The sequence below is a fragment of the Panthera onca genome, chromosome E1 (assembly GCF_046562875.1).
Source record: "Panthera onca isolate mPanOnc1 chromosome E1, mPanOnc1 haplotype 2, whole genome shotgun sequence".
Lineage (NCBI taxonomy): Eukaryota > Metazoa > Chordata > Mammalia > Carnivora > Felidae > Panthera > Panthera onca.
The window spans coordinates 46,635,567-46,659,087 of NC_138352.1; the positions used below are offsets into that span (position 1 = coordinate 46,635,567).

General features: G+C 42.6%; 1 protein-coding gene across 2 annotated transcripts; it reads left to right on the plus strand.

Moving 5' to 3' along the window:
* Positions 1–4,606: 4,606 nt before the first annotated feature.
* COIL (coilin) lies at positions 4,607–23,190 on the plus strand. Of its 2 annotated transcripts, XM_060646484.3 has the most exons (7): positions 4,607–4,887; positions 13,563–14,676; positions 14,799–14,882; positions 15,295–15,342; positions 17,885–17,954; positions 20,562–20,650; positions 22,220–23,190. In XM_060646484.3, the coding sequence occupies exons 1-7, from the start codon at positions 4,643–4,645 to the stop codon at positions 22,307–22,309; spliced, it is 1,740 nt and encodes a 579-aa protein (XP_060502467.1). In that variant the 5' UTR covers positions 4,607–4,642; the 3' UTR covers positions 22,310–23,190. The 2 variants fall into 2 exon arrangements, with proteins under 2 accessions (XP_060502467.1, XP_060502468.1); XM_060646485.3 differs by lacking the exon at positions 20,562–20,650.
* Positions 23,191–23,521: the final 331 nt, after the last annotated feature.

Sequence of the window (23,521 nt, forward strand, 5' to 3'; positions counted from 1 at the left end):
CCATGGCAATGTATTTGGAACTACCTCAATAGGGGTTTAACTGAATACATTTTGATACAGCGGAATTCTATACAACCATTGGACGTACACTAATTTTATTCAATTAAATCCCCGTCGATGACTATTTGTTTCTTGTTGTTTGTTTTTACAACGTTTCAGCAAACATGACGCAGGAGCCTTTGCACATAGTGTTAGTCTATCTGTAGGATAAATGCCTAGATGTGGAATTGCCAGGTCAAAGGGTATCTGAATTTATAATTTAGACAAGTGTTTAGAAACTTCTAAAGGGTAATTTGAAAAAAGAATAGGTCCTTTCTATAAATTTTTGTAGTCACGAACATGGCAAAATACAGATAAGCACACGGAATTGGTTACCTACCACCCAGCCTTATTAAAATAATTTAATACTTTGTTTCAGACTCTTAGATTACATTAGATTCAATTGGATTATAGCTAAGGTTAGATCTGACTCTTAGAATTACAGTGTAGTGTCAACCCTTTGTCATCACGCCTGGTTCCCATAGTAGAGGGAATGGTGACATTTGACTATCTCCAGGAAGGAAACAAGAATAGTCATGCAAGGACTTAAAAGCCACCTGCTGCTTAAGTACCTTTTCACTTTTGGAGTAGCAGTCTTCAGACTGGGGGCAAGTAAGTGCTGAAGAGTACCCAAACACTTTCTTTTCTTTTTTAAAACTGGCTTCTGGATTTATATCTGATTTTTTTTCTTTTTTCTTTTTTTTTTTTACCCAAACACTTTCTAAGGTGAAACAGGACTGTGTGGTTTTAAGAGAATCAGATTATACATCTCTTTTTTTCACTTGAACTTCTTCCTTTTTTTTTCTTTTTAAGTTTATTTCTTTTGAGAGAGAGAGAGAGAGAGAGAGAGAGAGAGAATGAGACAGGGGGAGGGTCAGAGAGAAAGGGAAAGAGAGAATCCCAAGCAGACTCTGGGCTGTCAGTGCAGAGCCTAATGCAGGGCTAGATTCCAGTAACCTGTGAGATCATGGCCTGAGCCAAAACCAAGAGTCAGACGATTAACCAACTGAGCCACCCAGGCGCCCCGAGATTCTCCATTTTTTAAAATATTTATTTATTTATTTATTTATTTATTTATTTATTTATTTATGAGAGAGAAAGAGAGAGAGAGAGAGGGAGCACAAGCCAGAGAGGGGCAGAGAAAGAGGGAGCCAGAGGATCCCAAGTGGGCTCTGTGCTGGGGTACCTGGGTGGCTCAGCTGGTTAAGTGTCCGACTTTGGCTCAGGTCATGATCTCACAGTTTGTGAGTTTGAGCCCCATGTCGGGCTCTGTGCTGACAGCTCAGAGCCTGGAGCCTGCTTTGGATTCTGTGTCTCCCTCTCTGTCTGTCCCACCACCTCTTGCACTTTCTCTCTCTCTGTCTCTCTCAAAAATAAATAAACATTAAAAATTTTTTTTAAAAAAAGCAACCAAAGTGGGCTCTGTGGTGCCAGCAGACAGCTTGATGTGGGGCTCAAGCTCCTGAACCATGAGATCCTGACCTGAGCTGAAGTCAGACGCTTAACTCACTGAACCACCCAGACACCACTCACTTTCATTTTTTAAAGACAATTACACGGGGTAAAGAGTTTCAAGGTCACAGTATTTTTCTTTCAGCATTAAAAAAAAAAAAAAGTTGTTGATGCTTATTTATTTTTGAGAGAGAGACAGAGTGAAAGCGGGGGAGAGGCAAAGCAGGCTCCAGGTTACAAGCTCTGAACTTGGGGCTGTCAGCACAGAGCCTGACACGGGGATGGAACCCACAAGCTGTGAGATCATGACCTGAGCCACAAGTGCCCCTCTGTGTCTCACTTAAGATAGCTCCTATTACTGTGTCTTCAAGTTCACTAATCTTTTCTTTCTCATCTGTGAATCTTTTTTTTTTTTTAATGTTTACTTATTTATTTATTTTGTAGGAGACAGAAAGAGGGAGGGACAGAGAGAGAGGATCCCAAGTTGGCTGTGCACTGTCACCACAGAGCCTGACACGGGGCTCAAACCCAAGAACTGTGAGGTCATGACCCGAGCTGAAATCAAGAGTTGGACACTCAACAGACTGAGCCACCCAGGCGCCCCCACTTGAACTTCTTCCTAAAGCTGATTGCCTGAGAATGTGATGGCACTGTTTCTGTTCTCCAAAGTAAAAGTATCTTTTTCTCTCTCCTGCCTCCATCTATGTAGCCTTACTGGCACCTACTATACTTGGTTATTTATTTGTACCAGGTTTATTAAATTTAGATTAACTTTAGGGAGAACTGTAGTGCATTCTACAGTAAATAATGGACAAGGCAGCAATCACTGATACATAAAATCTAGTAATGCCCTGACCTTGAGAAAACGGCTTCTTTCTATTGGGATCAACTCCTTTCTCTTAGATATTGATACTCTCTTTCAATTCAGTCAAATGAGTGCTTATAAACTTAATTGATTTCGACTATCAAATTAAATTGCTAGTAAATCTGTAACAGTTCAAACGTCCACTATGTCTCTACCCATGAATATTCAAGTCTTTGATTACAATTCTCATTTTTTGCCCATTTCATCTCATTTAGCTCCATAAACCAAGCACCTCTAAATGTAAGATTAAGTGGTGTAGTCATCCCTTAAGTCTCAATGGAGCTTCCCAAATATTGAGAAAGTGAATGACTCTAGCGACTGGGCAAACGCTCCTTTTGGATGTCAGGTGATTCCCAATTCTTTGTTTTTAACATTATGCAACATAATTGAATTGTTGGCTGATGGAGTACTGAAAATAAATTTTTTAAGTGTTTTTCTTTATTTTTCAGGAAGAGAGAGAGAGAGAGATTTTGAGTGGGAGAAGGACAAAGAGAGAGGGAGACAACAGAATCTGGAGCAGGCTCCAGGCTCTGAGAAGCTGTCAGCACAGAGCCTGACGCGGGGCTGAAACTCACAAACGCGAAATCATGACCTGAGCCGAAGGTGGATGCTTAATTTAATGGCTTGAGCCACCCAGGTACCCATGAAAAAAAATTTTAAAGGAAGATCTCTAGGAAACTTTAGCATGTAACGTGGAAGGAGTTTAAACAACTGGCTGACATTGCCAACGACATAAGGCCTTCTATTCTTTTTTTTTTTTTTAATGTTTATTTATTATTTCTGAGAGGGGGGAAAGAGAGTGCATGCATGTGTGAGCCGGGGAGGGGCAGAGAGAGGATCCAAAGCAGGCTCTGTGCTGACAGCAGAGAGCCCTATGCAGGGCTTGAACTCAAGAACAGTGAGATCATGACCTGAGCCCAAGTCAGACGTTCAGCCAACTGAGCCACCCAGGCGCCAAGCCCTTCTAGTCTTACCCACTTATATAAATGAACAAGTTTTCTCAGGACTTTACATCTATAAAAACAAAAAAATCGATCTAGAATCAATGTGGAGCCCTGTCTCATTTAGCAATATTCATCCAGAAAGACTTGACCTAATAAATAAAAAAAAAAAAAGGCAGCTCCATTTCGTTAATAGATGTTTCCATGTCCCTTTTATTTTCCCTGTTTAATAATTTTGTACCAAAATGTGTGATGTTTTATGCTATTTTGATCAGTTGTGTACCATTCATAACAGTAATAATAACTCAATCAGAAGATATATAGCATTAGGGTTACGGGAAAATAAAATTTCCCAAAAAATTTTCTTTCAATGTGTCCACTGACTACAAAATATTCGCATTTACTAGTCCAGTAACCTTGGGTTAGTTACTTAATCTAAACCCTTTTTTTTTTAATCTTCAAAATGGGAATAGTAATAGTTCATAATTCATATCTTTGTCATGAAAACTAAAGGAATTAATATGCTATGTGAACGGATGGAATGGAAATTTGAATGATGTACACTTTATGATTTACTTACCTAGTGGTTAATAAGGGGGCTTATTTTTATATTTTAAAATATGGATGGGGCACCTGGGTGGCTTAGTCGGTTGGGCATCTGACTTAGGCTCAGGTCATGATCTTGCGATTCATGAGTTGGAGCCCCAAGTTGGGCTCTGTGCTGACAGCTCAGAGCCTGAAGCCTGCTTCAGATTCTGTGTCTCCCTCTCTCTCTGCCCCTCCTCCACTTGCGCTCTGTGTCTCTCAAAAATAAACATTAAAAATATAAAAATAAAATATGGATGGTGGTAGGTATTACACCGATAAGGTCTTTCAATTCCACTAGGCACATGTAAAGGAGTGACAAGTGGTTTTATTTTAAACGTATATTTACAATATACCGGGAAATGCATCTTTTCCAACTCTTTACCAACGAAAAAATTGTCAAATGTATTGGGAGTAACTGCTTTTTTGAAATTCTTTTCCATATATAAGCAAATATCTTAGAAGACAACGACTGAGAAGTGCTTGTTTATCCAGAAAGTTGCCTAAATTTCGACCCTGCATAGAGCTCAGCGGGAAAGGAATGAAGGCATTTATTTCACTTATGCCCTTCCCTAGCCCAGCGATGAGCAAAATGGAATCGAATCAACCCCGCTCCGCGTTCTTGCGGGTCACGGGAGCCTGCAGTAGCCACTGGCAGCCAATAGAGGGCACACGTTAAAAGGCCCCAGGGGGCGGGCCGCCGAGCACGCCTCTCGGTAGCCCTGTGGTGTCTCTCGGCTTCCGTTGAGCAACGGGCAAGATGGCGGCCTCCGAGACGGTTAGGCTACGGCTTCAATTTGATTATCCGCCTCCAGCTACCCCTCACTGCACGGCCTTTTGGCTTCTCGTCGACTTGAACAGATGCCGAGTGGTCACGGATCTCATTAGTCTCATCCGCCAGCGCTTCGGCTTCAGTTCTGGGGCCATCCTGGGCCTCTACTTGGAGGGGGGGCTTTTGCCCCCAGCCGAGAGCGCGCGCCTGGTACGAGACAACGACTGCCTCAGGTGGGCGAGGCGCGGGGTTGGGGGTGGCGGGGTGGGCGGCGGGCCGGGGACGCGCCTGCGCACGCCCGGGGCGCCTCGGGCCTCTGGAGGCCGCGCGTGGGTGAGGGGTGTGGAGTGGGGGTGGGCGTGGGGTGGGGCTGTCAAGCTGCTCATTCGTGCACCGGAGGGATGCTGATTGGTCTAGGCCAGGATGGGGCTCAGGAATCTGCACTGGGAGGAGCATCCTTCCCGGAGTGCTCCGGGGGCAAGTGGTTACTGGGACAAGCCTGGGAAGACTGTGATCTGGTGCCCGGGCCGGGCGCGTGCTTCTTGCAACCTTGATTTAGCAAGCGCGTTCTTACCCAGGCACTGTGTTACATGCGCCGGATGCGGATGTGCATGAGACCTGGCCTTCCCCTGGCGGCTGGCAAGGTCAGGTGCAGGGGGCCCAGGCAAATAGAACAGTCATGTTCTCTTCCAAGCGTGCAGTTTGTCCAGCCTTAGTAAGCTCCTGCCAGATCTCCTGAGACTTACGGTGTCATTCTTGCCTCACCTGGGTATTTTATGGTTCATTTAAGTAGGTGTTTGGGACCTTTTGGGTTGTGAATTGGAAAATAAAATAGTTTTAAATATGCTTTTGGAAATAAAAAAAAAAAAAATGATACAGAGGGGGCGCCTGGGCGGCTTAGTCAGTTGAGCTCAGACTCTTGATCTTGGCTCAAGTCATGATCTCACAGTCGTGAGGTCCAGCTCTGAGTAGGGCTCTGGGCTGAGAGTGCAAAGTCTACTTGGGATTCTCTCTCTCCCTCTGTCTTTGCCCTTTCCCTGCTCGCTCTCTCTCTCTCCAAATAAACAAATAAATAAAATTTAAAAATGACACAGAGGTGGGTATCGAGGAGCCATTGTGGTATGAATTGCCCATGTGTGGTTGATTTGTCTCAATAAAATGGTAAGACAGGATCATTTCAGTTTGGATTCTTATCTTAGACTAATTTATTCAGGGCTTCTTTTTAAAACTTCAGGTACAATGAAAAAGTTCTAGAGTTTTGAACCAGGCTGCTTCCTCTGCTTGCTCTTTGTTGAATATTCTTTCCTCAGAGCATGTCAGATTCATGAGATTTCTTCAGAACATCAGGGAATTCAGTTTGGAACAATTACTACATCTTTGTGTGTGTGTCTCTCTTAAAAATGGGAATGCTGTGATTTACTAATGTTTAGTCGTTTCTAAAGACAATTTGAAATAGTTAAAATTTCAAAAAGAGTTCTTTTTCCTTTTTATTCACTGAAATAGCTTTCCATTATTTGTGCAATTCAGGAACTGCTTAAATGTTACGGTTGTAAGGACTGTATCCCCTCCTGTGAAGTTTACTTTCTGACCTACCCCCTGCCTAATGAATTACTAACTTGCTGCTCACTAACTGCAGTGCAGTTACACCTCAAGTAATGAATCACCTGGGAATTGCACTCTGTATAATGAAGTGAACAATGTCAAAAGCAAATGATGATGGCTTTTATAAGAAATAAACATAGCACGGTGGCAGGCCGAATTCCTCCTAAACACTTAAAATGCATAACTGTGTATGGTAAGAAATATCTCTGTAGCTGGCTTCGGTGGTTAATGGGGCAGACCTTAGGAAAAAAATTGAATTTGTAAAAATTTTTGTTTAAAAAATTTTTTTTAATGTTTATTTATTCTTGAGACAGAGACAGAGCGTGAACAGGGGAGGGGCAGAGAGAGAGAGGGAGACACAGAATCCTAAACAGGCTCCAGGCTCTGAGCTATCAGCACAGAGGCCGACGCAGGGCTCGAACCCACGAACTGTGAGATCATGACCTGAGCCGAAGTCGGACGCCCAACCAACTGAGCCACCCAGGCGCCCCAATTTGTAAAGATTTCGTATGTTTTTGTGGTTTCCTGTTTTCCATCATTTCTGTCTTCCCCCAACAGATTCACCTTTCTCCAGAGCTTCAGAAGAAAGCCTAGTCTCTTTTTTTTAAAGGTTCCTAATATTGTTGGAGTAGACCAAGATAACTAGTTTCATGTTTTTGTATGTTACCTTCTTGTGTGATGCAGGCAGGCAGCCTGGATAATTACACTAGATTGTGTTGCTAAGCGCAGGAGACAGTGGAGAAGGGAGAGATCTTCGTGAAACACAAGGGGTCAGGGAATTTTGCAGCACCTTGAAGGACATGTAGGAAATGGAAATGTTGGGTAGCCCATTACTAGTGGAGGCAAAAGCTAGCCTGACTCGGTGAAGAGATGCATCTGGCCACAGAAGGATTCTGTAGGGGTTGCTGGAGTACTGAAAAGTCTAATGGGGAAAGGTGAGCCAGGTGGTGGCTATCCCGTGAGGCTGGAGAGGTTTCTCCTCACTTGTATGCCACGGCCATTTCCTCACGGCCCATCCTCTTACGCGCCCACAGTCTGACGTTTTCTGCTTTGACAGACGAAAAAAGATTTATACTTTAAAATGGCTCAAGGTAAAGAGTCCCTTATTTATCTTCTCACATACTCTTTCTGGTATTACCCCATTCTCTAGAAGTATCCTCAGTTAAGTTTGGGGTCTGTCTTCCTAGATTTTTTTTTCTCATACACACGCAAACATATACTTTTTAAATACACATGCCATTATAATATACATATTGTCCTGCACCTGACTTTTTTTTTTTTTTTTTTTTTAGAGAGACAGAGCAAGTGCCATTGGGGGAGAGGGGCAGAGAGAGAGAGAGAGAGAGCTGGGGAAAGGCAGAGAGAGTGGGAGAGAGAGAATCCCGAGCAGGCTCCACATTGCCAGCATGGAGCCTGAGGGGCTCGAACTCATGAATCGTGAGATCATGACCTGAGCTGAAATCAAGAGTTGGATGCTTAACCGACTGAGCCACCCAGGCGCCCTGAGAGAGAGAGAATCTTAAGCAAGTTCTGTGCTGAGCGCAGATCTTGATGCAGGACTTGACCCCATGACCCTAGGATCATGACCTGAGCCAAAATTAAGAGTCTGACTCTCAACTGACTGAGCCACCCAGGCACCCCTGCACCTCACTTTTTTACCTAACATATCTTGGGTATCTTTCATTTTAGTGTATATAGTATGTGATGTACATCATTCTTTTTTTAAATTTATTTTATTTTTTTGTTTTAAAGAGAGAGTGCATGAGCTGGGGAGAGGGGCAGAAGGGGAGAGAGAGAGAGAGAGAGAGAGAGAGAGAGAGAGAGAGAGAGAGAATATTAAGCAGGTTCCATGCTCAGTGTGGAGCCTGACGCAGGGCTCAGTCCCACGACGCTGGGATCATGACCTGAGCCAAAATCAAGAGTTGGATGCTGAACCCTATAAGCCACTCAGGTGCCCCTACATGCTTCTTTTTAAATGCCACATAGTAGGGGTGCCTGGGTGGCTCAGTCAGGTGAGCGTCTGACTTCAGATCAGGTCATGATCTCACGGTTCATGGGTTTGAGCCCCGGGTCGGGCTCTGTGCTGACAGCTCGGAGCCTGGAGCCTGCTTTGGATTCTGTGTCTCCTTCTCTTTCTGCCCCTCCCCTGTTCACACTCTGTCTCTCAAAAATAAATAAATGTAAAAACAATGTTTCTTAAATGCCACATAGTATTCTTTTACATGCCATAAATTTATTTAACCAATTTCTTCCTAATGGACATTTTAGGTTGTTATCTTAGTTCATTTGGGCTGTTATAATAAAAATACCATAATCTGGGTAGCTTATAAACAACAGAAATTGGCACCCGGGTGGCTCAGTCAGCTAAATGTCCGACTTCAGCTCAGGTCATGATCCTGAGGTTTGTGAGTTTGAGCCCCGAGTAGGGCTCTGTGCTGACAGCTCAGAGCCTGGAGCCTGTTTCAGATTCTGTGTCTCCCTCTTTCTCGGACCCTCCTCTGTTCATACTCTGTCTCCCTCTGTCTCAAAACTAAATCATAAATGTTAAAAAAAATTAAAAATAAATTGAAAAATAAAGCAACGGAAATTAATTTCTTATAGTTCAGAGACTGGGGAGTCCAAGATCAAGGTGCCAGCAGATTTGGTGTCTAGTGAGGTTTGCTTTCTGGTTCGTAGATGGCACCTTCTCACTGTGTCCTCATGTGGTGGACGGGACTAGGGAGTGTCGTAGGGTCTCTTGGATACGAGCACTAATCTGATTCATGAGAGGTCCACGCTCATGGCCTAAGCAGCTTCCAAAGTCCCCACTTCCTAATTCCATCACATTGGTGGTTAGGATTTCAACATGGATTTTGTGGGGACACCAACATTTCGACCATGGCAGTTTTTTTGTTTTGTTTTTGTTTGTTTCTTAAGATTTTATTTTTAAGTAATCTCTACGTGGGGCTCAAATTCACAACCCTGAGATCAAGAGTCACATGTTCTACCAATTGAGTCAGCCAGGCACTCCCCATGGTAGTTGTTTTCTGGTTTCCACTGGTAAACATTGCTGTAGTGAGCATTCTTGCGTGTCTGTATGTGCTTGGGCAGTGATTTAGCCGGATGCATTCCCAGAAGAGGTACTTGTTGGTCAAATTTTAAAATTTGGTAAGTACTGTCAAATTAGCCTCCAGAAAAGTTGCACAGGTCTGTCTTTATACCAACAATATAGGAGTTACTTTTTTTTCAGTATTGTGTGAAAAGGAAGACAGCAATGTGATTAAGAATTCAAGGTCGGGAGTCAGAACCCTGGGTGTGCATCTTGACTCATCAGTTGTGTTCCCTTGGTCCAGTAGCTTTACCTCTCTGAAGGTGATAATGCCACAGCCAGACGGGAGGGAGACTGCAGGGAACAGAGGGGACCCAAAGAGAGTCCAGCTCTACCTTTTTACTCTCCTTGTTGAATTCCATCTCCGTTTGATGGGACAAATTCATTAAAGCCCACTAACTCCTGCCCTGGGAGGACTAACAACATTTATTGTATTAACAAAAATTAGAGTTAACATTTGGATGGTACTTGCTCTGAGTCTGGCACTGCCCTAAATATACATGATAGCTCATCTGAGTATTAAAATTATTATCACTATCCCCATTTTTACAAATGAGAAAGGTTGAGCTACTATTTTAAAAATTTAAAGTGTCAGAACAAGGATTTGAATCCAATCGCTTGGGCCTTGGCCAAAAGTGGGTGGCCCGCAGTGGGTGGGGGGGTCAGGCTATGCAGTTGGACGTGCCTGTATTTCTGTGTGATCGAATCCTAGAAGTGAAGTTGCACATTTAGGGGCGCCTGGGTGGCTCAGTCGATTGAGCGTCCGACTTCGGCTTAGGTCATGATCTTGTGGCTTGTGAGTTCGAGCACCACATCGGGCTCACTGCTATCAGCACAGAGCCAGTTTCAGATACTCTGTCTCCCTCTCTCTGTCCATCCCCCCCCCCCCACATAAAAAAACATTAAAAGAAAGAAAGTAAATTGCACATTTTTTTTTTAATTTTTTTTTAACGTTTATTTTTGAGACAGAGAGAGACAGAGCATGAACAGGGGAGGGGCAGAGAGAGAGGGAGACACAGAATCTGCAACAGGCTCCAGGCTCTGAGCTGTCAGCACAGAGCCCGACGTGGGGCTCGAACTCACAGACTGTGAGATCATGACCTGAGCCGAAGTCGGACACTTAACCGACCAAGCCACCCAGGCGCCCCAATAAATTGCACATTTAAAGGAAGCACCTTTAACGTGGGCACGTGGCTGGTTCAGTCTAAACAGCATGTGACTTTTGATCCCGGGGTCTGAGTTCAAGCCCCACCGGGGGTGTAGCGATTACTGAAATAAATAAATCTTTAAAAAAAAAAAAAAAGGATCACCTTGCATTTTGATAATATCACCTGGCTTGCCCTACAGAGTTTGCATGAACACTGGAGAGTCTGTTTTAGAAATTTCTTGGGGCGCCTGGGTGGCGCAGTCGGTTAAGCGTCCGACTTCAGCCAGGTCACGATCTCGCGGTCCGTGAGTTCGAGCCCGGCGTCAGGCTCTGGGCTGATGGCTCGGAGCCTGGAGCCTGTTTCCGATTCTGTGTCTCCCTCTCTCTCTGCCCCTCCCCCGTTCATGCTCTGTCTCTCTCTGTCCCAAAAATTTAAAAAAAAAAAAAAAAAAAAAAAAAAAGAAATTTCTTGGAATTAAATCTCTTTCACTGCTAATTACATAGGTAATTCACTTCTCTTTGTACAAGGACAGCTATGTTTGTTGTCTGTGATCCAAGTAAAGAAATGAAGGACATTGCCAGGGAAAGTGCATACCCTGAAAGGAATTGGTTGGTAACTCGGCAGACCCAGGTGAACCATTTCTTACTCTCTGGATGGTATTTTGTTCTTCAATCTTATTATGTTCCCAACAGAAATGATTCTCCTCAGGAATCACAGATAGTGAATAAGGCGGCAGCAGTCATAGGTCATACCTTCGTATCAGAATCCACAGATTCACTGTCTTCAGAATGGGTAAGGTGATGCCAAGGGCTGCTTTTGTAAGCATGAGGGTCTTGCAGGCTCCTCTGAAAGGCAGCAGGTGTCGGGTTCCAGTGAATTAATAAACCGCAATGACTGAACAGAGTCTTGCAACCATTTTCAAAGTTTGATGGAAAATTCAGTCCTAATTGGTTGCCTTAGAATTGAAACTTGAATCATAGCATTGCTACAAAGTAAAACAAATTAATCAAGAATGTCAAGGGACAATCCATTATTCTTACAAGTTCCCCAGTTGTTCTTAGAGTCACAGGATTTCCAGCTAGTTTTTGCCCATTTACGAATCACTTCCTTGCTGCTAGATGCTGAAGTCCATCCTGGGAATACAGGATGATGTATTTTTATAATCTAAATCTCTGATTGTTCATACTTTTTTTTCTCTCTTTATCCTGATATCAGTAGCTTTGACTTTGCTTTCTATGTGTCTGTGTATCTGTGTATTCTGAAGAATAATTGAGGATTTTTTCACCTGCCACATTGAGATAAATCCACCGGTATTACAGTCCCTTAAAAGAATTTAAAGAATGCTTATATATTCTTATTCACCAATTATACTTTATTTTCAAATATGATTATACATCTTTCACTGGTTACTAAAAAAAATTGATGAAATATATAGCTGGATATAAACATATTAAAAGTATATTGCCTGTTTTTAGCAGACGATTTTGAGCACCCGCTATGAACTTGACACTGGGGACACTCTGGGCTCTCTGTCATTGGACTGCACATATTAGAGGTAGCTGTTGCCAGGCCATGGAGCAACAGAGCTCCTTTACTGTAATCATTTTGGATGAAATGTGTGTTAGGGTTCTTCAGAGAACTGGAAGCAATAGGAAATGATAAATACATAGAGATATGAATCTGTTATAAGGAATTGGCTCATGAGATTAGAGGGGCTGAGAGGTCCCAAGATTCACAATTGGCAAGCCAGAGACCTAAGAGAACCGATGATAAAGTTCCAGTCCAAGTCCAAAGGCCTGAGATCCAGGGGAGCCGATGGTGTAAGTTCCAGCTCTAGTGTGAGTCTGAAGGCAGGAGCAGGCTGAGGTCCCAGCTCAGACAGTTGGGCAGAGAGAAGGAATTCTGTTCAGACCTTCAATGGATTGGGTCAGACCCACTCACATTGGGGTGGGCCATCTGCTGGACTTAGTGTACCCATTCAAAAATTTTTTTCTTTAATGTTCTTTTATTTTTGAGACAGAGAGAGACGGAGTATGAGTGGGGGAGGGGCAGACAGAGAGGGCCACACAGAATCCGCAGCAGGCTCCAGACTCTGAGCCCAGAGCACAGAGCCCAATGAGGGGCTTGAATCCATGAACCGTGAGATCATGACCTGAGCGGAAGTCAGGTGCTTAACTGACTGAGCCACCAAGGCATTAGTCTACCCATTCAAATATTAATCTCGTCTAGAAATATCCTCACAGACAAACCCAGAATGATGTTTAACCAAATATCTGGGCTGTCATGGCCCAGTCAAGGTGACACATAAAATTAATAATCACAGAATGTCATGGAATTTTGTGATGGCTGTCACTGTCCCAGAGAACATAAATTGTTAGAAAGTTTTCCTAAATTTCAACAAAATGAAAATGAAGTCTGATTTTAAGAAAAAGCAGCCCACATTTAAAAATAAAAATTTTTATTTTTAATACAATTTAAGTTGGTTAAACGTCCGACTCTTGATTTTGGCTCAGGTCATGATCCCACAGTTTGTGCCCCTACCCCACTCCACGCACGTGCATGCTTCTCTCTCTCAAAATAAATAAACATTTAAAAAATAAAAAAAATAAAAAGAAGAGTGGGTACTCTGCAGTATCACCATTTGGGGTAGGCGGCATAATAGAGTGGAGAGATTGTGAACTTTGAAGTTAGACAGACTGAGGTTTGAATCCCATCTCTGCTGCCTATTAGCTGTGGACTTTGGGTGGGTTACTTACCTGAATTGTAATTCTGTGATCTGTCTTAAAATGAAGCATACCTACTTCATGGTGGCATTTGATTAGAGAAAATGTCTAGAAAATGCTTGGGATGCAGTAGATATTCAATAAATAAAACTCGTCACTTCAAAGTTGACTCTAAGGGATGCCATATAGACCATTTTGTCAAAAAGAGTCTTTTGTCCTGAAGTTATTTGACATTTTTCCATCGACTGATGACAGGTATAGTGTGCGGCCATCCTGGTATCTAACTGTGTCCCAGAGACATGCCTGTGAATGACTCACTGTAGCTTTCTCTCTTGTTGTTTTGCTAGAGTTAAATTAGAAGAGAGAGAAACCGCGGAGAATACTGTAACAGTCAAGAATGGTGACGATAGTCATTTATTACCCAGAAAAGCAAAGAAGAGGGCATTTAAGTTGGAGGAGGGTGAAGAAACCGAACTAGATTACAGAAATTCAAAGAAACATTGGAAGAGGCAAGAGAACAGTAGCAATGGGAAGACCTTGGATCTAGAACCTAAAGCTGCCACAGATCGGAGTATGAGGAAAAAGGGCAAGAGGAAAAACAAAGCCATGTGTGGTGTAGTGGATGGTGATGACGAAGAAACCAAAAGAAAGTCACCAAAGAGGAAGGAGAAATGCGAACTTAAAAGGCAGACCAAGAACTCCAGGTCTTCTAAAGCACAGACGGTGAAGGACTGGGCCATCTCGAACTGTGGTCCTCTGAAAGGCTCACTTGCTAGGAACAGCCTTGTCAAAGCCAAAAGGAAAGGCGGCGCGGGCGTCTGTCCAAAAGACAGCCCCATTTCCTCCTCAGAGTCCGAGTCTTCTCATGAGTCCACCAGTGATGGTGTCAGCAATGTCCTCTTGGAGGTCAGAAATTGCTCAGAGAAAACAGCAACCGAGTTATCAAAGGAAGGGCCCTCGACAAAAAACACGACTGCAAACAAAGTGGCTGCCAAAACTGGCTTCACCTGTGCGGCCGTCAAGTGCAAGACGACCAGAGCATCATCTTCCAGTTCGGACTCCAGCTCGGAGTCGGACGACCAGTGCACGGTGTCGAAGAGCGCCCCGGAGCGCGCTGCGGGTTTCTTAAAGCCTGTAGGCCTCTTTGCAGGAAGAGGCTGTCCGGGCCCGGGGCCGTGCGCGCAGACCCCACACGCTGCCGGGTGGAAGCTCTCGGACGCAAACGGTGCCAGACAGGCTCCTCCCGGGCCCCCTCCCAACGTGACTCTCCCCACCAGTTTGGGAAGAGGCTGGGGGAGAGGAGAGGACCTTCTTTCTTGGAAGGGAGCTAGGGGTCGGGGTGTGCGGGGGAGAGGCCGGGGCCGAGGGCAAGCTGTTTCCTTTGTGTTAAATAGAAACCCTGAGTATCAGAAGCACCAGCAACTAAATGAAATGGTAACGAACTCCTCTACTATTATCCAGGCAAGTATTATTTATCGTGAGTGCGCTTCTTCTGCTAGGCCCGTGGGGTGTGTCTGCAGTTGATGTCACGGCTTCACTTTTGTCACCAGTAACAAAGTCACGTGACTCATGCTGTCTTTCAGAATCCGGTAGAGACACACAAGGACTACAGTTTGTTACCGCTGTTAGCAGCTGCCCCACAAGTTGGAGAAAAGATTGCATTTAAGGTACATTTTAAGACAACAATTACCACCAAAAAGATTCTTCTCCCTCCAAATAAACTTACTCATTGGCAGGTCAGGATTATATATGTGTATGTACTAGACCCTTTCCAGATCATATCTGTCCAGTGCATTGCATGTAGTAGGTACCTACTTATGGTTTTCTGAATGAATAAAAATGGCTGAGCTTGGTGTGTGGAACCTAGCAAGCGCTCAGTTAAGAAAGGCTCTGCGTAGCACCAACCCCTCTCCACCCCAAACCGAAGAAACCTCTCCCACTGGAACTTCTGTCTCGCCGCAGGTCATGGCAGGGCTCCCAGAATGGTGGAGTGGGCACCCCGCCACTGCATGTTTTCTTGGGGGCAGGGGAGAGGAACTGCGGGGCTTGTGTATTTGTGGGATCTTTCTTCTTTTTTAGCTTTTGGAGCTGACATCCGATTATTCTCCTGATGTCTCTGACTACAAGGTAAGGCTTTTTATTTAAAGATAACTAAGTGTCAGTATATTAAACAAGCTAAAGTCGTATTTAATACTGCTAATATGGATAATTTTGATTTTTTTTCAGTAAATAATGTTGTAGAAAATGGGAGCATTATCAAAATGTAAACTTTTTAACAGTATCACTGTGGAGCCCCCAGTGTTATTTTCCTTACATCTGGGGAAGAATGTAGAATAATGACAAGTTTAATTCTTTTTTTTTTTTTTTCTAACCAGCTTAGACAACCAGCTTAGCAAGCTTATTTGAATGCCACTCTCCCAGGATCCTAAACTTTGAAAGAAAATACTAAATAGCTTTCAGCCAGAAAATTTGATTACATTCATCATAGGAATCTCTTTTATATAATTGTGAATTACTGCAGATTCTTATGGTCTAACATGGCCCCTTTTATATTATCTGTTCACCACAGGTAATTCACGAGTACTGTCCCTGTAATTTATTCACTTAACACGTGTGTGGGACTTCACATTGGCATGAGCTTTATCACACTTCAGTAAAAGTTTGACCCCATCAGTGGGATTACAGAATTACATGTTCCCTTCCTTTTTTCATCCATTCAAAATTTTGTTGAAAACTTTGTTAAAGGGGTGCCTGGGTGACTGTTGGTTGAGCGCCTGGCTTTGGCTCAGGTCATGATCTCACAGTTCACGAGTTTGAGCCCTGCGTCGGGCTCTGTGCTGACAGCTCAGAGCCTGGAGCCTGCTTCGGATTCTGTCTCCCTCTCCCTCTGCCCCTCTCCTGCTTGTGCTTGTGTCTCTCTCTCAAAAATGAATAAATTTAAAAAAAAAAGAAAACTTTGTTAAAATGCACATTTTTTAATTTTTATGTAATATACGGAATATTAAGTCCATTTAAAAAATGAGTTGATACCTTGGAAGACTTTTTTTAAACCTTGAAAGATTTTTAAAATCTTGGTAAGAACCTTTCCTCAAAAGTAGGCTAGAAGGTAGGTCAGTTCTGGGTAACTGGTATTTTATCACATTTTTCATCTTGACCCCTTTATATAGGTGACATATAATTTGTCATCTAAAGCAGGATACTTGTGCATGAAAAGGGTTAATATTATATTAATGATTACCCTGAAAGGAAATGTAAATGGACTTGTTTTAGGCAAACCAGGATGTTTTATCACCTTACCATAGATAATTACTTTAATTCTGTGATGTACTACAAGATAGAAATATAGAATTGGTATGTTCTACAACCTCTACAAACTATGATTCTAGATGATACTGATTTTTTTATTTTTTATTTTTATTATTGGTTTTTTATTAAAAAAATTTTTTTTAATGTTTTTTATTTTATTTTTGAGAGACAGAGACAGAGCATGAGCGAGGGAGGGACCAGAGAGAGGGAGACACAGAATCCGAGGCAGGCTCCAGGCTCTGAGCTGTCAGCACAGAGCCCAAAGCAGGGCTTGAACTCATGAACCGTGAGATCATGACCTGAGCTGAAGTCAGTGTTCAACTGACTGAGCCACCCAGGCGCCCCATTATTGGTTTTTTATTTCAGAGAGAAAGTGCATGAGTGGGGGAGAGGGACAGAATAAAAAGGGCCTTGGGGGAGAATCTTAAGCAGGCTCCACGCTCAGCACAGAGCCCAACACAGGGCTTGATCCCATGACCGTGGGATCACAACCTGAGCTGAAATCAAGAGTTGGACGCTCAACCAACTGAGCCACCCAGACACCCTGATTCTGATTATTTTTAATGCATATTAAATCTATGTTGGTCATCACAGTTCTTACCCTGGAAAGCTGTTTTCTTACTTTCCCGGTATTTAGAACTTTCTGGAAATGATTTTCAAAACCATTTGGAAAGTGAAAATCAGTACCAGTTTTTTTTTTTTGCCTTGACCTCAAGTGCTGTTATCTAGCTTGATCACTAGCTTTATTCCTGAAGCTTGTCTTCAAAAGTTAAATCTGTCTTCAAAGGATGTAGTCTCCTCCACGCTCAACCCTGTCTCACGTGTACGTACCTACCTGTGGGATTTTAATTGATGAAGGTGGCTGAGTGATGCCACAGAAGTCAGTGCAATGAAAGAAGAATTTATTACTTACGTTTCCCGAGGGAGGGGGAATGCCACGCCATGCAGGACCCTGGAAGAAAGCACCAGGGTGTCATCCAGAGGCAGAGACAGGAGTGAAGAGAAAGCCTGGGCAGGGCCTTTATTGGGGTTTCCTTGGGATAGGCCAGGCGGGATGGGGGAAGCAGTTTAGGATTGGCTCGTTTGAATAATTAGCAGACTTTGGGCTATAGGGGCTGTGCCTAGTTGTGTGGTACCTGACCCTGGAATGATTTAGATTCAGGGGAAATATTGGCTTGGTGTGTGGGAGTTTTATTTCTCCTACATATTGATTTATTAAAGAAAAAAAGTTTTCATATTGAGATAAAATTTATGTAATGTAAAATTTACCATTTTAACCATTTTAAAGTGTATAATTCAGTGGTTTTAGTATATTCCAGTGTTTTACCTGCTGGTTTTTGACTTGGACTTTTATTTTTGAAAGGAAGGAAAAATACTAAGCCACAATCCAGACACCCAGCAAGTAGATATAGAAATTCTTTCATCCTTACCTGGTGAGTCTTGTAGAAAAGAATTCAAAAATTTAGTCTCTTTATATCTACATTGGTTTCTAAATAGCTTTTACACACAGGAGCTGCTCTCTTGCTTGGCCTCTGGGACTAACTGTCCACTATCCCTGTCCGCACAGAGCAGCCCAGGAGACCCGAGCTCCCCCTAGTGGAGGTGTGTGTCCACTATGGATTGTTGGATCTGTTTACAAAGCTGTTAGGCAAGTTGTTCTTATTCCTGTAATTATGCAGTTTCATAAAAACTGCATAAACTAATGAACGTTGATTGCAAAAAGAATTATTTCTGTGAAACCCAAGTTGAATGCCGACCCAGGAGTATAACTAAGAAATTTACTATTCAATCGTGTGGGTGGATCTGCTTTGAGATTGGGAGGAATCTGGTAAAAATCTAGGAAGATTCTGAACTCAGGCTGCCTTGCTAGTGTTTGCATTCTTGTATCCCTTTAGAAAAACTCAGAACTGAAAATTGTAGAAATTGCAGGTATACATTAAGTATGTGGTTTATGAAAGAAAGAGAACTCTAGTCAGTGGGCTCCGAAGACCTTCTCAGGTCTATCTCCAAAGATTGGCAAATGAGCATACTTCAGTGTGTTAAGTCAAAATAGAATGTCTAAAGTATATGTGCATGCACATTCTCACACATCGTTTTAAATGGCTCCCTGCTTTATCCCTGATTCATCTCACCCATTATTGGTTCTAAAATCTGAGAATAAGAGAGCTTTTACTGTATGTGGCTTCACTTGGGTTGTGTTGTAGGGGTCCCTGGCCACAGATCAGGGGAGACCCTTTTTCTTTAGCAGAACCAAAGGCAATTAATTATATTCTCCTTGTGTTTAAATAATGTAGTGAGTAAAAGATTCAAAACTCCCGTACACAGTAATCAGTTAACATGGTTTTCCAACGAAGTCCCTTTATAATGTTAAGTAAATGATTAGATATAACTTAAATTGGTTTTCCAGCTTTCTTCTCATTAGGTTTTATTTGAGGAAATCTCTCTTCCTAGGAACGGTGGGCAAAGAAATTTGTCCATGGTCAGATTCCACGACACAGCCTGATCACTGCTTGTCAGGTGATTGACAGTGATAACATCCAATTAGAACTTTCCTTCTTTGGGGCACCAAGAAGTGTCTTTTATCTGCTCACTGGTGGAAATACAGGTAGTCCTCGCTTTGCATGGTTCTGATATATAGGAACTTTAGTTACCATGGTTTAGTTAAATAACGCCAGTTCCCAAAGACATTCGATATGTTACCTGTTAACTGACTAGTGGCACAAAGTTCTGCTAATTCTTCAGTCCACAGATCGCTACATAAATAACAGATGCCCATCATGATCGGTGACCAGTCATGTCACGTCCTTCCAAGTCTCCCGGTGATAAGTCACTGTGCACCTGTTACTCAGTTCCCATACACGCAGCATCGCATGAGGCTGTGCTGTCTCCTTGTACAATCTCAGTGATAGACCCACAGGGCATCTTACAAAAAGGATAATGGAGGTAGGGAATTGGTCGACAGAGATGAAAGTACAACAAAGAAACAAAAAGTGGTAGTTCTGGAGGTGACACCCAAGTGAAGTTTAAACTTGTAGAGTTAGAAGAAACCGCTAACCGTGGGGATGTTGGAACTGCAGTTTATGTGAACTTGACATAAAGGAAGAAGGTAGTGGTGATGACAGGGATAAAGAGGTCCCGGAGGTGGCATCAGCAAAAACATCACACAGTTGCAAAACAGAAACAAAGAAGCTCCAAGAGTTATTTCACGATGATGTCAAGATCTCAAAGGAAAAAATCCTGAAAGCTGATCCACGCTTAGAAAGGTGTCTGCAAGTTCCGTAAAGTGTAAAGATTCTCTGTGTTGTTGTTGTTATGCGACAGGAAGGCAAGCACTGTTCGAGCCACCCTTGATAAGTTTCCTTTTCTTTTCTTTCGCCTGATAAGTTTCTTACAAAGAAATAGAACACTAATTCTCGGTCTTTTTGATGTCTTAGATTACAGTGTACTACATAAATGCTAGTTTTAATATCTTTTCATCTCCCTGTACAGTAATTTTAATGTTCTGATCATTTTTAAAGGTCATGAGACAATCATAATTTTTCCATTGATTATTCAGATAGTTTTGCATGATGTCAGCCTGGATGGTCATTTTTATGGTCCCACACTACCATGCAACGCGAGGATTGCTGTATTACCAAGCAGTAAGCACGTTTAATTTCTGAGGACGGAGCAAAATACACAAATTTTGCAGAATTCATATCACGTTAACCTGCTGAAACAGGTCCTGTATCTGTCGGGTTACCTAATGGTCACACGTTCTTTTCTGGGAGTACTAATAACAGTGTATGGAGCTCATTTCTTTTTGACGAAGGATAGATGGTCTCTGGCAAACGGCCCAGGGGCTCCCGTCTGCTGTTACAGGGTGTTTCCGAGGGTCTCCTGTCACTGAACACTCCATGCTTTCGTGTGCGTACCCAGCCTCCACCTCAATGGACAATTTGTTTGTGGTTGTTTTTCTAATGATATAAATTCCCTGTAGAGGAACATTTTCACTACTGGGAAATGACTTACTGTCTCTCCTTCCTACCGTCTGGTTTCAGCCATGAAAGAACCTGGGAAATTTGATTTGGTTTATCACAACGAAAATGGAACTGAGGTAGTGGAGTACGCTGTGACGCAGGAGAAGAGGGTAGGCGTGCTTCTCTTCTTGGGATTGCTCGGTCGTCCATTCTCTCTCGACTGGTTGCTGGTAGTCTGGAAGGTGACATCACAGCTTCCGGTTTCTGGTGGTCTGGAAGGTGACATCGCAGCCGCCTGAACTGCCTGTATTAAAGTCGTAAAAGATCTAGGCCCTGGGATCTCTGGTCTGCCTACAGGGTGGCGAGTTCAGTGCCAAGTGTCAAGTTAGGGTACCGTCCCGGATCTCAAAGAGCCTACACGACAAGATTCACGAATAACAAAGTCTTATTTAAGATTATAGAGTTGTATAAAATCTTAATTGCATAAGGGTTTCAGTAGAAAAGAACAGTGTATTTAAAAACCTTTATTGATATATACATTGAGAAAATTATACGTATGTATACAGCTTGAACGATTATCACAGATGAACATACCTGTGTCACCAGCACCTAGATAAAAGAAATGGGATATTGACAACCCCCCCCCCCTGGAAATCTCCATCGTGTCTCTTTGCAGTCATTACTACCTCCCAAATATTACCGTGATTCTGACTGATGCCAGCTTAGATGTTTTGAAAAATGACATGAAAATGATGATTCTGTCTTTTGACTTCCATTTAATCTTTAAATTGCCCTTTTAAGAAGTATATGGTTTAGCTTTTAGGCAGCCAGACTTCCAGAGTTGCTGGCAATGCTGGCTCATGAGGCTATGCTAGCATTAAACTAACTAGAATTTATATTTAAGAAAATGCTTCCTCTTAAGGTGTTTATATTTGAAAGGTTATGGATATTATTCTGTAGCTTTCAGTATTGCAGACTCACATTTTACCTGAAATGTAAACTTGTAGAAACCCTAACCAGACTGCGTTTTGCTTTGTCTTTAGGATCGATGACACTCTTAGGGATTTATTCCCCAAACACATTTTTAGGGTCTGTGGTAGGATCAGCAGATTTGGCCACATCTCCTGTACTTCTTTATTGGCAACGTATGCCTCTGCGCTTTTTTGTTGAAATGTATTCTTGGAAACTACATTGGAAAATTAAACCTTGGAAGTTTCCCCTCTCTATGCCTATTAAACCGGGGCCTGAAGCAGAGCCTGTAATTACCTCTCCTTGACACTAGATGGCCCTCGTGATTCGTCCACACGGGCCGAGTGTTCACATTGGCTGCTCTTGGTGAGATGCGAAGCAGCTCCTGGTTTTAGGCAGCACAGGAGAGCGACTGTAGAGCTGCGCAGAGGAACATCAGCAGTCCCGGGAAGAGTGCGTGGGCCGCCTAGCCACAGGGTCTTGTTGGGCAAACCTCCCTGACCCCTTTGTAACCACCGCCCTGCGCCCCACCCCACCCCCTGCTCCAAATGAAAGAAGGGTAAAATGTGTTTAACGTAAAGTGTAGTTGCCTTCTAGGTAAACAAGTTCTTCTGCCCTAATTGAACTCAGTTTACTGGGACTCACGTCATTCCAGGTCTTCAACCATTCTGCACAAATGGAAATATACTTGACTGAAGTTTTTAATCGACTAAAACCCAGATGACCTCAAAATGAAGCCTCTAAACCAAATGTTTTGTGTCTTTCCTCAGATCACTGTTTTTTGGAGAGAGTTGATTGATCCAAGACTGATCGTTGAACCTCCGAGTACCGTACCAAGTACAGAGCCTGCTCGAGGATGACCTCTCCACCTCCTAGTCTACAAATGTCTTGTTTGTGAAAGGGACTATAACCTGAACTTGTTTTTTTTTTTAAAGATTTGAAAGTTGTGTGCGTTTTTTGTTCACTTTACTGCATAGGAAAAAAATCTACCTCATCATTTAAAATAACATGGGTGTTGCTTTTGTAGACCTTTTTTTTCCTTCTTCCAGGCTTAATTTCAGTAACAAAATTTAAAACATGACATTCCCTCCAGGCATTGTTATATATCAGCGTATATGGTTTCTTCTCTTTTTTTTTAATTTATTTTTTGACCATCAAGTAGCCATCGTCAGTAGGAGTTTATAACACCAAGTACAAGAAAATGCTGCATATCTTGTTTCAGTAACGTTGTATTAAGTAACATTTTAAGACATGAAAGCATGTTACTTGACCGAATTTTTTAATATTCAAGTTGTTCCATTAAATGTGGAGCATCTTATACATTTCAAGTATTTTATACTTGTAACTGTCAAGAATTAAAAAGTAGGTGGATTTGTTGCAGGCAATGAGTTAAGGAATCCTTTCACATTTTTCTCAACATTAAAATTAAGGATTTTCAGAACCTTGCGTAGAACAGTGAAAATAAGATCTCGTGTATTTGCCTGGGGACAAACCCAGGTGGTCCACCTGGGTGAGAGGATTTCCTAGGAGTTTGGCCCAGGGAATGTGTTCTCTTTCTACAAGATCTCAAGCACCTGGCTGAGTGTGAAGTGAGGACTGAACAGAAACTTCCTTTTCTGTTATTATTCAAAACAGAGCTAAAATGGCTAAATATATACTGTGAAAATTGCTTTCTTTTAACAAAACATCGGGTTCCTCCTTCAGCTTTGCAAATTTCTAAATAAAATCACATTGAACTAAACTTCCATGAGTTGAGTATTGCTGTCTTGTTTCACAATGAGGCGAGAGATACCAACAAAATTCATCAGATCTAGGAGCTGTTGGGCCAGTGATGCTGTCCAGTTTTAACCTGGATAACATTTATGTGTATCAAATGTGGATTTATTGATTTGCAATGAAAAGTATTACTCCAGAAAGAGTGAGCTCAACATGGATGGTGGATCTTGGTACTGGGGAAGTTCTTGTGTGGCACACTTTTTTTTTTTTTAATGTTTATTTTTGAGAGAGTAAGCAGGAGAGGGGCAGAGAGAGAGGGAGACACAGAATCCGAAGCAGGCTTCAGGCTCCGAGCT

What these genes read in the sequence shown, in the direction of transcription:
- COIL (XM_060646484.3), top strand. Translation starts at nt 4,643, where the DNA reads ATGGCGGCCTCCGAGACGGTTAGGCTACGGCTTCAATTTGATTATCCG. An exon ending in CGAGACAACGACTGCCTCAG is followed by an intron (nt 4,888 to 13,562) that starts GTGGGCGAGGCG and finishes TTGTTTTGCTAG; the next exon opens with AGTTAAATTAGAAGAGAGAG. An exon ending in CTGATGTCTCTGACTACAAG is followed by an intron (nt 15,343 to 17,884) that starts GTAAGGCTTTTT and finishes TATTTTTGAAAG; the next exon opens with GAAGGAAAAATACTAAGCCA.